This window comes from Rhipicephalus microplus, chromosome X (assembly GCF_043290135.1).
Source record: "Rhipicephalus microplus isolate Deutch F79 chromosome X, USDA_Rmic, whole genome shotgun sequence".
Taxonomy (NCBI): Eukaryota; Metazoa; Arthropoda; class Arachnida; order Ixodida; family Ixodidae; genus Rhipicephalus; species Rhipicephalus microplus.
The window spans coordinates 30,615,544-30,630,024 of NC_134710.1; the positions used below are offsets into that span (position 1 = coordinate 30,615,544).

At 44.3% G+C, this 14,481-nt stretch overlaps 1 protein-coding gene across 2 annotated transcripts in view; it reads left to right on the forward strand.

The window, feature by feature from the left end:
* LOC119175759 (myosin light chain kinase, smooth muscle) overlaps positions 1-13,822 on the forward strand; it is a 126,196-nt gene extending 112,374 nt beyond the window's left edge. For both annotated transcript variants that reach the window (XM_075876121.1, XM_037426718.2), the window contains 4 exons: positions 3,547-3,707; positions 9,596-9,748; positions 11,595-11,721; positions 13,158-13,822. In XM_075876121.1, coding sequence (XP_075732236.1) covers positions 3,547-3,707; positions 9,596-9,748; positions 11,595-11,721; positions 13,158-13,337 — 621 coding nt within the window. In that variant the 3' untranslated portion in view covers positions 13,338-13,822. The remainder of the gene's footprint in view (positions 1-3,546; positions 3,708-9,595; positions 9,749-11,594; positions 11,722-13,157) is intronic.
* The last annotated feature ends 659 nt before the right edge of the window (positions 13,823-14,481 follow it).

Consider the following 14,481-nt stretch of genomic DNA (forward strand, 5'->3'; position numbering starts at 1 on the left):
AAAGTGGTTGCAACGGGACTCACATTAGCAGAGATACGAATGGCATAGTGCGTTTCATATGATTTTACAGATCAAAGCTGTGCTCTGGTCAGCGTATTAAAACCTAAGCTTGCATGTGCTCACTGATTTTCAGAGAAATTAAGATAATGGGCAGGAGCGGTTACATGACAGCCCGCGAACTGATAGAATCCTTTTACATTTCTGCAAGAGGCACTGGTTGTGTTAGCGACACGTCAGTATCCTTATTTGATAGTGAGCGTAATTTTTTGCTCGGCTTCTTGTAAGCGGTTTGTTTCTGACCATGTAACCACCTGACTATGTTTTTACATGAGTATATATTTGAAGGGCGACGAATGATAAAATTAGGTTGAAAGTTTGCGCTTGTCCCCGTCCCATCTTTTCTGTGTCATTGTCCTTATTTGCGCCCACCAGTTCACCTTGAGGTATTACTGATTTTTTTACGGAAATACATCCATCTTTCTACAAATAACAAGAACTCTTACACGTGACAAGAATCTGTTGTTAAAGATTATGTTCGGGCGCACACTGGTTCAAAGTTCAGAAAAGATTTCAAGAGAGGTCTTATTCTTTCTTCAGTTTTCTGAAACTAATTATATACGTAAAATATGTGCTCTGTAACTAGTAATAATTATTGCTTGGATTTAACGTGCCAAAACCACCACATGATTATCACAGACATCGTAGTGGAGAGCTCTGAAATCACGACGGTACGGGGTTAACTCTCACGTGCACCCAAATCTAAGCACATGGGCCTCGGCATTTTCACCCTTGTCGAAAATGCAGCCGCCGCGGCCGGCATGCGATTTCGTACTCGAGCACCGTGACTACTATACCACTGATTTCGAACACAGTTAGGCAGAGTCAAATAAGAGTGCAGAAATTAGGCACAAAGGTGACCAATTTACGGTATTCAGGCGAGGCTACTTGGTAGGAAGGATATTATAGAAGTACAAATCGCACATTGTGGAAGTGAAATAAAAAAAAACTGAAAACGTTTGTCTCATTATAAACGTAAATAAAGCTGAAGCTATGTCAACGGGTGAAGAACAGTCGATGAATGTTAATGCATAAATAGGATTCTTAGAAATCAGGAGACTGTTCTGGAATCCAGAAAAAGATGGAAGAGTTACTAAATCAGTCCGCAATCGGCACTCGGTGAAAATGTGTAATGCCGCCAGAGCACAGACTCCCAGATTGATCAGCGTTCTGTCAGAAAGAAGTCGAAGTGGACGACCCGCTAGAAGGCGCTGGAGCGGGCGACCCATTACGCAGCTCCAAGGGTTAGCTACACAGGGAAAAATAGCCAGCACTAGTAAAGTAACCAATGGCCAGGGCTTTCAATTCTTTCGAAAGCCAGATACATCAGCCTTACAACTAAAGCCTGTTATTTTTTAACCACCTAGTCTTTCCTGTGGTCATGCATGGGTAAAAATAGTGGCTGTTGTGGAAAACTATGAAAAAAAAACGTTTTTTGGCCCAGGGGGCTAACATAGATTTTTGAAAAATCATCTGGTCTCTCAAGCTAACCAATTGTTCTCAGAAGTGAAAGTAAAACACGATGCTCTCACGAAATTAACGCCCTAAAGCTTTCCTATTATTCGGTTATACTGTGGTTCAGTAAAGCTTAACAAGTGCTAGTTTATATAATGTTTTTCAAAACAAGTATGGCGGCTTTATAAAGAAATGTGCGCACATAAATTGTTATCATTGAATTGAAAGGTTTGAAAAAATAACGGTGTAAGTTCAAACAAATTTTGGGAAAAGGCTGCCTTTAGTTACTGTAAATTTCCTTGTAATTTGAGGTGCTGCAAACTGTCTGAAAGTTGAGGACTTAATAATATTTCACCACCTTTTATGCGTTCAAGCTACATCGTCTGCTTGCTCGCATTTAATGGTTAGCATTTTTTGCGCATGACTACACTTACACACTTAATGTGCGCCTTGTCCCAGGCAGAAGATATTACGTGTCTTTTTTTTCTTTTTTTTGATACACTACTGCATTTTTCATCCATTTTTTTTAAAACAGCTACTGTGGCTATTATTGTAAAGATATACGCATTTTTAAAAACTTCGATGTGCTGCGATTCACGCAACCAACACAGCCTGCAAGAATGGCGAATGATCCTACAGTGTGCTGCTCGATAATCACGCGTTATCATGATCTCAATAATAGACTTCTTTATTACAGAGGGCTACCGATGGTTCACTGACACAGCCTGGTCCTGCTTTTTTTTTTCCTAGGCTTCATCAGTTTTCATGGGTCAATTGGACTATGTGGCGAAACAAGCTTCTAGTTAAAAAGGGATACGCTGTACACTCGCCATCCAGGCAATGAATTGCCCATTTGCCTTTTCGTTAGGTTTTAAAAATGCAATATCATCAGCACGTGTTGCTTCCAAAAAAACTCCCGATCACTTCAAAATTCGCTCTTTAACATCGAAGCAGAAAGCTTGATGTTTGTTACTTGTTACGATACAGTTTTTACTTATTCTAAAGTAAAAACTCTTTCCGCCTTCAGGCAAAGGGAAGGCGTCTAAAGTGAAGTACTTTCTTCTAATGTTGGGTGTCGCTTGGTACAAAACATATTTGAAATAGTTAACCAGTTACAGAAAGAGAAGTGTTGGAAATGGGCGGGCTACTCGCTAAGGCTTTTGTTCCCCGCCAATGCTACGCCGGCGCACAAAACCGGAAGCCGTCCGGGACTTATGTTTATAAACAGCCAAAAAGTCTTTAGTGGTGAGAAGGCCAGGCGTTTCAGAGTATTTTCGGCAGTTCTAAAGAGCATGTTAACGTGAAGCCAGGACGTACGCTAGGCCACACGTGGGTATAATTCTATAGCATTAGCGCAAGGCTAATGCTATAGAATTCTAATGCTATAAAAATCATAGGCATGTCTCTCACAGCTCAACCTTCTTTAGCGCACCAATAGGCTCGTGCCTTTCACTTCAGCAGTTCGCCACAACTCTGACAACGATTGCTCAACCTGAGTATTTTGCCCTTGAGCCGGGCATGTGCCGTTAAGGGCGTGCAAACCTGCTATTTCAGTGGAGCTCTCAGATGAAGAAAAAGCGTCACTTTCGCCGTGTTCACTCTCGGTCCTTTTGTTTTGGAGCACTGTTTTTGTCAGCCATGGATAAACTAGTCGTTTGCACTTTCCAACGGTAGTTCGCCGTGTGCGAGAACGTGTATACGCAGGCACTTGAGTGAGTTAATGCAATGTAAGTGTAACATGTAGCGTGTTACTTATACCTAATCCCGGGAAACATGTATGCTGGTTTGAGGTAGCAAGAGAAAATTTTCACTTTTTTCGGCGGAGATTCAAAAAAATTTGCAGCAATACTGACTTGCAGAGTTCGTTGTTAAATTTTTATTTTGTTCACTGGGCTCTCCGTTTCATAAATGTGTTGTAGGATACACAAATACAATGTTCTAGTCGTAGTTTTGGTATTGATTGCGTCCTAGTGGAAACCGAGAGCGCCCGAGCGGGGCTGGCGTTTGAGGCAGACAGCCGTGACGTCTGCGCAGATCAAGCTGATCGACTTCGGCCTGGCCCAGCTGTACGAGCCGAACTCTGGCCTTCGCGTGATGTTTGGAACGCCAGAGTTCGTGGCCCCCGAGGTCGTCAGCTACGAGCCGGTCAGCCCTGCCACAGACATGTGGAGCATCGGCGTCATCTGCTACGTCCTGTGAGTGTTTTTCCTCAGTACGACGCAGTTCAATTTCCTCCCAAAAGAGGAGGATGTAGAAACACTTCGCTCATGAATTGTTCCCTGGCAAAAAAAAAAAGATATTTAAAAGCTACTCCTGCGGTGCGTTTTATATTGCAGAGCTTGATGGAAAAATGTCAACGTACGCACCATCAGAAAGTAGGCATAAAACAAATACATGCTACCGTTTAACAGGCCAGGTTTACGCTACAATGCACTTTGTCTCACAGTCAGAACAGTTAGCATAGAAAGCAGGTTCATGCGTGTAGTCGTATATTTGTAACAGGCTTTTTTCGAAGGGCCAAACGTACTTGGGAAGACGGAGATACAACTTAGTGGTTAAAGCCTCTGGCAAATAACAAAAGCCTTCTGGCAATGCACCTTCTTCGGGAGTTATAGAAGTGCCCTGCCGCGGTGGTCTAGTGGCTAAGGTACTCAGCTGCTGACCCGCAGGTCGTGGGTTCGAATCCCGGCTGCGGCGGCTGCATTTCCGATGGAGGCGGAAATGTTGTAGGCCCGTGTGCTCAGATTTGGGTGCATGTTAAAGAACCCCAGGTGGTCGAAATTTCTGGAGCCCTCCACTACGGCGTTTCTCATAATCATATGGTGGTTTTGGGACGTTAAACCCCACATATCAATCAATCAGTTATAGAAGCTGCGTGAGGGTATATCTACTGGCGTTTTTTTTTTTTGCTGAATTCCTTTCAGGTTTGGCAAGAACGTTTGCGAAGCACGTGATGAGCGACAGAAAGTGAGATCGGGTGTTTTACAGGTTCATGTGCCGTGTCTTCATTCACACATTTGTTCCGAGCGTAATACTTGTGAAACTTACTAATTAATATTCATAACTATGTAATTATGTGAGCTACCAAATTCTGACTTGCTCCAAGTGACGGTAAACACCGCGGCCTTCTTTTTGTGGCAGCTGCATGGTACTGACACACTTTGAAATCTTCGCACAAGTTACTTGAGACGCCTTATATATTCTTCGCCAGCACGATTCATTGCGCTTAATTAAAACGAAAGGTCATCGTGGCTGTGCAATAGACGTAAACAAAAACAGCGGAAATCTATACTTTGGTAACTCTTCAAGCCAGCTTAATTGCATGCCTATCTATAGCACGCCAAGACGAGTGCAAATTGATGTGGACACACTCCACACGTCGGTGTGTGTGTGCGTGGATTAGGACGTTTGCCAATTTGGCTCATGTTGCTCCAGAAAGTTGACTGCGCATGCTGCAACTGCATAGAAGCGAAGCAAAGAATAACATGCATTTCAGGGTGGATGAGCTGGGAAAAGCAAACTAGGTCAACTGGGCCAATTAGTGCAGTTGTCGCTGAGTCCTATATCATATCTGAAGAAGGAATGGGGCACGGAATTGTTTTTTTTTTTTTTGGGCGGGAGATTTTTACCTGGACTTGAAATCGGAAGCGAGGTTGGGATGAGAGGGGTTTAGCGAGGTACGGTCGGCTTCTCCGTCTCATTCCGTCGTCATTAAATCCATGGCGTGAGCACTCTTTATATGATACCATTAACGGGGCACTTCGCAGTGACATTCCTTCTAGTGCTGTTGCGATGCCGAGAGCTTTGTAGGGCTGTGTTGTATGAACACGCGACATCACTGTTACTCTGCGTAACTGAAGCTAAATGATAACCAACTAGCCCGTCTTGGTACTTCACTTACCCGAAGCTACCGGGTTCGCGTACTGCTACTATTTTGTCTGCGGTGCATCACATAAATGCGCAACTTGCGAGTGTCTTCAACAAACTTTACAATGCTTCTGTTTTGTAATATTTACATGCGAAGCAGACCTTTCACTAGCACTATTGAGTTGCATGTTCATCAATGAATAACTGTCGTGGCTTGAACGCACCATCGTCTTTCATATTGTGACGATTATTAGCCGTCAGCACAACAAAGGAAAGCGAAGCGAGCACCACGAGTGGTGGTTCCTGGCGTTTTCGAGAAAGACGACGTTAGATGTCGGCTCTTGCGTTGTGTTCTTGTGTGCGAATACAGCCTTGCTATTCTCGTCGAAGTGAAGCCTTGTATCCTGCTCTTCTTACGTTGCGACAATATTCATGTAGCAATGGTGCGTCACTACTCTGACAGTCGGCAGATGTCACTATTTTTTTTGCGATCATTGGACAAAAAAAAAATTCGCGGCTGCAAAGGCTACGCTAGAGATCACTGTGCACGTTATGCTTATTACACAACGTTGGACGCACACTCTAACAGTAGTTGCACTTTTAGAGGAGCATTTTCATCTGTCAGTATATAGTAATCTACGCTGCGCGTATCGCCTCTTGTTCCCCGCCTGGCGCCCAGTGTTTACAGGTCACGAATGGTGTATGTGCTGACAGCGGAACGTATCATTATTGATGGCGACCGCAGAGTTTCCAAGCAAGGAAACTCAAGAGAGCCGAGTGTTGGTTGTTTCTGTGGGGCGACAAAAGACTCCCCAGAGGTTGCGAACACTGTTGATAGTTTTGTGCCATACTGCTCTCATCTTAATTCGAACTAATTAGCCGTCTAATGCTGGCTCCTCATTCCATGGGCTGTTTTGCGTATGGTTGCACAGTCACACCCGATCATATCGAACACGAGTAAATTTATTTATTCATTACATGAAACTACTTTCGACTGTGACAATGATTTAACGTTCACTTATAGGAAAACTTGTGTCTACATCGAACGAAAATAGCTGGAAGGCTTCAAGTATGAAACATCGAGCAGCGCGGAACACCCCAAGAAGTCTGCTTTTCCTTGTTTGGCTTTATCTCGCGAAAGGGGTCTTTCCTGCGTGCGCTTAGGCGAAGGAGGAGGACTAGGAAGGCGCTGGCACGGAGTGGACAGAAATGGCCGCTCGCCATCGCATGCTTTTCCTCTCGTGAGTCCATCTCGTCGTCGTCGTCGTGCGTGGTTGCCGTTCGCTTATAGCGAAAAGACCATACACCATCGGAGACCGCATGCTCCACGCTATGTGCTTGCAGCGCCGGCTAAAAAGCTGCTTCGTAAAAAATGCCGTATTTATTGCGATGCCTTATTTTATGGTCTACAACCCTTCATTGCGTATATTCCGCATCCTAAACTAAACTAGAAAAAAAAAGCGCGTATTGTCACTAAGGCACCTTCTTTGCAATATTGAAATGCAGTGCGGAAAATTCAACTTGCGCTCCAAAAGCTAAAAGTTGTATATCGAATTATACAATATATTGAAGAAATTCTTGGCTTACTTTTTTTGTGAGTTATATATAAGCGGTTTCGTCTTATATATTGTAGAGCATATGTCTGCAAAACTTGTGGCGCTCCCTAAGACTCACTTATCAAATAGATTTTTAAGCTTTGGACTCACTCACACTCACGAACGTTTTCTTCAGTCGGACTCAAACTCACCAAAACATAACTCACTCTGTCTCACGCAGACACGGATTCGCAGCTTGATCTAAGTCTGAATCAGTCCTAGTGAGTCGACTCACGAGTCCGTCAGTCAAGAATCAGCTTCTTCGACCATGGTGTCATTGCTCTTATATCTCACCTATACCTCACGTAATCGGGGCTCTTTTTAGTGATGTTTTGCATAGCCTCTTCGAAAACGACTTCTGGGTTCTTCCAAAGTGGTAAGGTATTTTTTTCTTGGAATAGATGATAGCATAGGATATAATAATCAAGAAATTTTCTAGAAGAGTTGGTGGGAAGAATTCAACGCCACCCCCCCCCCTCCGCTACGTAACTCTCCCCTCTAGTTAATAAATATTGAAACGGTGTGTAAATGACACTGTTTGGAATACATGCGAGCAGGTGTGAATATAAACGTGAATCCAGCAAGACTGATAGTAATGCTGAAGATGAGTAGATAGGGCCATAAGTCGCCAAAGGTAAGTGGAACTCACTGACACTCACTCAAGAAATATAGCTTGCGCTTTGGACTCACTCGGACTCAGACTCACACACACTAAAATTATCTTCAACCAAACTCACTCGGATTCAAACTCACCAAAATATTACTCACCCGGACTCAGACTCGGGGCTTGATCTAAGTCTGAGTTCGCCGACCTATGTTGTGGACGAAAGGAAGGCGTAGTTATTAAAGCATTCGCATCCAGTTTTCAGTGTATACCAGTTTTACAGTGCTCTTCTAGTATTTGGCTATTCATAGCCCCTGTAAATTTTATTACACTTGTGTACAAGTACCTAAACTTTTCCCCGTGTAATATGCTACGCGCGTAAACGGACTTCTCTTTACACCCGACTTGGGACTATAGCAAGTTCATCACAGTGGGTCAAGCGCTATCGAATTCTGTCTTTTAGCACAGAGTAACCTTACTGAATGCTGGCTAGATGGCCTTGTTATAATGAATGTGCAATTCAGACAAGGCTGGAAATTTCTAGAAATTTATATGGGAGTTGCATTACGCTAGTTGGTGAAAATCAGTCTAATAAAGTTTCAATATGTCTTCTTCCCTCCCATGTTTGGTACGTTAGTGTGATTTGAAAAACAGCCGATATTATCGGTGGCGTCCTTATAGAGTGCGACCCCTTCCCAGGTATTTGCCCGTTTTCCTGAGCACCACCTGTTGCTGATATCAATGTTGCTCGTTTATCTTGATCATGACACCAGATTGTGGTTATTAGTTTCAGAGTAGCACCATTTGTCTGCATCGTTCGAGAGATTTCAGTATGGTGCTCGCCTTTTCTACGGTTGTATGTTCTGTATGCGAACACCGCATTGTGCTAAGAGCAGAATTATGCAATTTCTAGTAACCGTTGGCCGGAAGGAACATGTGATTCTTGCTCTTAACTCACGTAAGTGGTTGAATTAATAAACATGCGTCAGTAGAAAAAAATAAATGTTAATTTGCTGCAGTAATGCAGTAATAGCAGCACTCACTACGCAGCTCGCAATTCAGCTCAATCACGCGACAACTTTCAACCTTCAATAAAGCACACGTTTCAGTGTCATATACGGCAATACAAGAAGCTTTTATTGCGTTGTTTATCGACTCGTAGGGAGAGTGTAGTGAATAATGGAGCTGTGAGAGTAGCCTTTAACGTTTAGAAAACATTTTATTTATCATCATGAGTGTTACGAAATCATCCTCTTCGTACAAGGTTTCTGAAAGAGAATAATAATTAAAATGCACTCAGATTAAGTTATACGTACGAAAAGAAAGAGCACGCTAATGGCACACCTCGGGCATACTTTGTTTGACAACATCATGTCAGTGCGTCACTTACGGGTTACGAAAAACCGTCATAAAGCTTAAGTTCGTCGCGGCCCGAGAATTCAACTGAGAACTGAAATACGTACTCTGCATCTTCGTTTTGAAATTTGTATTGCGAAATGGTGACTTGTAGCCTTCAAACAAGATTATTTATGGGACGTATGAAGTGATGGTTGTTAGACGTAGAAGAAGAAGAAGCAGAATGGAATAAACATGGCGTATGAGCCAGGCCACGTCGCCCATTCATCATAGCATCACAATTATTTATTTATTTATTTATTTATTTATTTATTTATTTATTTATTTATTTATTTATTTATTTTATTCGTTTATACTGCTTTTGATTTCTCGGCCTCGAAATTCTGTGAGCAGCTATTGGGATGCTTCGGGCAGCCTTTTGCGCCAGCGTTCATTTTGTAGCGTCGTAAAACCGCAGCCGCGCTCCAGAAGTGTCGTCCCCGTCTGGCATGCCGCCGCCCACCTTCATTCCGTTCGTCGTAAAGTTGCTCCCTAAATCGCCATGGTGTCGTTACGATCCCATCTGCTCAGCGCCGACACCATTAGCGAGATATTGTTGCGCGTGACGCACGCGCACCGCCCACCTCAGCTGTCGCGTGAAAACCCTTACCTTGTACTGCAGACTATCCGGGTTGTCGCCGTTCATGGGCGACTCGGACACGGACACCTTCAACAACATCGTCAGGGTGGACTTCGACTTCGATGACCCAGTCTTCGAGACCATCTCTTCTGTAGCCAAGGACTTCATGTGCCAACTCATCGTGAAGAACCCCAGGTATGTGTTCTCTGAGCGTGTCCAAACGCGTGCATTCATTTTTGGCGCAACAGCGTACTTAAGTTGTAGGACAGCAATTTGAATTAGAGTAATGCCCTACTGTAAAAAGAAACTGCGTTTAGCTCAGATTCACTGTAGGCATTTTGTATATCACATAACCCTTCTATCGCGTTCATTTCGCTATTGAAAGTATATGAATGGTCGCCTAGACAAAACAACCCTATTACTTTAGGTCAGTTTGCGTTCATAAAAATTTAAACGACATTGCTTTCAAAATAATTATGCACGTTATTTTAGAAGGTAGGCGCCCGAACAAAATTAATAAAATTTCGTTGGAATTTTGTTGAAATTTCGTGCCTTCGTTGCTCTGTAGCTGGGGAACCTTCATCGAACAAGCTGCCATTTTGCACCTCGAGCAGCGCCCATTGTGGACATTTCAAATCAGTTGTTTGAAGCAATTCTTTCACTCCGATTTCTCGGAGCTTTATTTCTGATAAGTTCACGCTGATTAGACGGTGCAATTTGGAGTTAAACGGGAAATTTCCTGGTACATCGTTTTTCGAGGCGAGAATGTACCGAAATAGGCAGTCCTATACGCGCTTTCGCTCCGCACTTCCAAGTAATCGGCATGCAACACTAGGGGCCACAGCTTTGTGTACGTATAGCGTCTAATGAAGTTTGCTTCCAGGAACTAAATTTAAAAGATTTTTTTGTCCTTAAGAGTCGTTCATAATTGACCAGCTATCTTCGCAAATATAGTGTCTCTCGCGATTCGGTGGCACGTAATGCCTATGCGAACCCTTCCACCGTACTGTCAATACGAGTTCAATAGTTGACTCGCCGCTCCATAGAAACATGCTGTATCGACAATATCCGTCGCGTCTAGCATTCTGTTACATGAATGGAACATCGACGGTCTTGTATGCGTTTTTGTACGTTTTTGTTTGTGATGGACTCTCAAAGAAATAGAGGAGGAGGAGGGGTGTTGAGGTTGCTTTTTTAGAAGAGTAACTAACTTGTCACACCCGATTCGCCATTTTTGTGAGGAACTACAAGGTAGTAACTGCACTCTCGTGGTTACTCCACAAAGGAGCAACAGTCAATCCGCGGTAAAGAGAAATCAGGTTTCGTGGCGGCCTTTCGAAGTGCGTGCAGGCATCTGATTAGCTGTACAACCGATGTGCAAGCATCACATTAATAAATTTCGGAAAGTTTGCAGCAAACAAGTGAAATTCGAACTCACGATTACTCTGTCAGCATGCGCGTACACTAACCATTACACCACACCACTCTACGGCACCGTCTGAAAGGAAACAGTATTGTGTAGGCACCGACTGGTCGTTTGCACACGGCACGAACATTCCTGCACATACTCCAAAAATGGGCCCTTTATTCTACAAAGAGGAAAGTGCCCCACCTTGTCGTGCCGTGTGCAATCTTTTGTGCACATTTTGTATTTTGGAGGAGCTAAGAACCCTTTTCGAGGTAACTGCGCAGCTCCTCCGGAAAACGTTTTAGATTGTATATTGCGATTTATGGTAAAGTAAAAAAGAAAACTAGGAACAAGCTAATTTAACCTGTCTATTGTATTCTTAAGCCATTTGCCAATGAATGCCTGCTCTTTGCTTATGTCACGACTGAATATATAGCACGCATTCTTTTCCCAAAGGGAAAGAGAGTGCGAGCCAGTGTCACTGGTTTAAAGTATATCTACAGGCGAATTGAAATGACGTGTACGCATAATTTGGTTAGGCAAGTGATAATAGATTATGTGCACCATGTGATTCGCTTTCGAAAGCACCCAGTTACATTTGCGACTTCCGTGTTTGGTTGTCATTCTTACCAGGAAACGGATGTCTGCGGAACAGTGCTTGGAACACGAGTGGCTGTGTGTGGTGCCCAGGCGCGGCGCCAGCTCATTACCGCTGCCCACGGACAAGCTCAAGAAGTTCGTCGTCCGCAGGAAGTGGCTGGTGCGGTCATTTTGCCTTTCATCGAGTGTTTCTATCATTTCGCTTTTGAGTATATACCGTGTAGTGAATGATACCCTACTCTGTAGATGACAGCGAGCGCTGTTTCAGATACTTGGCGCAAATACTACTGTAAGCACATGCCTTACATGTGTCTACTTGCATGGCAAAACAGGTCTTCTTATGTGATTCTCAAAGAGAAAAGAAGAGAAAACTGAGCACCGTAACTGTCTGCATCAGAGTGCGACCCCTCAGCAGAAGCCCACGAGAAATGGGTGTAAGGAGGGATTAAAATGATAAGATTAAAAAGTAAGTAGATAGAGCGAGGAAGGGGAGGTATTGCCAAGCAATACTGAAGCCTTGTGTTCGTCACAGGTGGCGTGCGTAACGAGTTGGTGCGATCGATATCCACGAGCCTTGTTACACGAAGCAAACGATTGTAGTGCGTCGACGTATTTTTTACCGCTTCTTTGGGAGCCGTCCTTGCCCATTCACATTTTTGTTAAACCTGGTACTCTTTACGCTGTGTCGAGGCATAGCCAACATTCAGTGCCCTGTATTCTTACGAAAAACGGGAGCACCGTAGCTACCAGCCGCAATGCCATCGCTTGAATGACATGCGAAAACGCGGAGCTTGAACTCTGTACAGCATTTGTCAGCATTTGTCGCCCGACTGTCAATGGTGGTAATACCATTACACTGTCGAAATAATCACGCTCATTGCGCCGCAGTTCAACCTGTTTGCATGTAGATCGCAGGGTCGCTGTCAGCAAAGGCAGAATAAATACGTGTCCTAGAGAGGAGGTTAAGTCGAGGCCTTCCTTTTTTGGCCAACTCTGTGATCAATTCATTCTCCCGAGAGCACTTCGTCCTCCTTTGTGGTGTGGTGGCAGTCGGTATGCTCGAACGTGTTGTAATGCAAGCAGCATAGGCGCGCTCAGGGTTCTTCGGTGAGTCTAGGGAAGGGGAGGGGGGAGGTCGTAGATTTATTGTAGCACTCTGGTCCCTCGTTGTTTGTGTCCAAATGACCACATGCTTCAAAATGTATGAAAAAATTCAAAATGAAGCCATGGCGGGTTTCTCACAATGGCCTGTCTTTGGTCCCTGGCATTCCGGTAGTAGAGACTAGAATTAAACTGTTCTCCGAGTGCAACATCAGAGGCCTTCAGCTGCCACTATGGTCAAAAACATTCATGGCCATTACCCTGACTGGTTACTTTAAAGTTATGGGGAAGGCTTTGCGCACTCCTCTCGGGTAATTAAAGTGGCGGACGCCGCTCCTGCAGCCCCCACCCACTCTCCATGTACATGACTATGCCAAGCAGGTTCCCAAAACACCTTCAAATGCAAATCAGCTTTTCTTTACGATGGAGTGAATACCTGTACATTCTTTAAAGCCCCAATCTCTGTTGACTCGAATACAACCTTGCCTTTCGCAGAAGAGCGGCAACGCGCTGAAGGCGCTTAGCCGCATGACACACATGAGCGGCCAACGGCCAGCAACCCAAGGCGACGAAGCTTCCGTCCTGCTGGCCTGCGAGGAAGACGTTTCGATCTCACCGCCGCCTTCGGACACGGCAACCGCCACCGCAGAAGACTCGCCTTCCGCCGATAACTGAGCGGCCGCCGACCCCTCCTACGCCCCACAGGGCCCCTGAGAGAACACAGGCGCCCTTCTCAATCTTCTCAAACACCCAACTGTGTCCCACCAGTGTTTGTCCTCCTCTTGCCACTTCTTCTTTAACTGTGAATCACTCGATGTGTAACACTGTCCTTAAGTACTACATGTGTCATGTTGCATGCGTCATAACTCTTGTTGTTTGCTCACCTTTGCCTACTTACCACTTACCATGTGCGAATAACTTTGTTTCCTGTGATTGTGCTCGGGCCGCGAAATTGAACAGTTCCTCAGAGCTTGACCAAATTTTATTCGCGTGCAGAAAGCCGATGAGATTCTACAGGAAGTACAATGTTTTATTTTTGTCCAAATGTTTCATTTTTATCATGTTTTATGACTTCTATGACTATTTTATATTTTGCGATTTATGGCTGTAAGCTTTATTGAAGATGAAATAAATGCTGAAGACACGTGTTTGCATTGAAATCCGAAGTATATACATTTACACTGTGGACATTAATTACTAAATAGCAACCAAGGGATAGTCTCTCACTTATTGTGTACATCGCTACTATAACACAAATACTCAGTACGTCTCCAATGGTGTGCATTGACAACATATTATCATGAATAATTCCTATTTTTCAGTCAGCATACGCTGTTTTTAGATCATCAGTGCTCATTATACCCACGAGCTTCGCCCCTTCCAAGAAATACTTTTCAGATATCTTACTCTGGTGAATGGCCTCTGGAAGGCCTGCATGACAACAGAACAAAGTCAGAGTGCGACATACCTTACGTATGCACGTACAGGGGCGGCCGGGAAAACCTATACAGCTCTTAGGGTCCGTTCTCACGGAGCATTCTGACCACCGAAAGTGCGCCGAATCCGATTTGGCGGCGGCGAGATCCGCTGGAAGGGCCCTCGCCGCGCCGTTCGCTCTCGCACCTATTTTTGCGGCGTCCGCCGCCGAATCGGTTGCCGCGGTCCAATAGGCCCGCTACCCAAGAAATTCCGAAAAATGGCGGCCAAGCCGTACCCGCTTGTCATGTCGCAGTGCACGTAACTGAATGTTTTAACCAGCGGAATTTAAACTCACTCTGTGCTATACTTTACGTCCCTATTTTGTGGAAGAGCTAGTAAC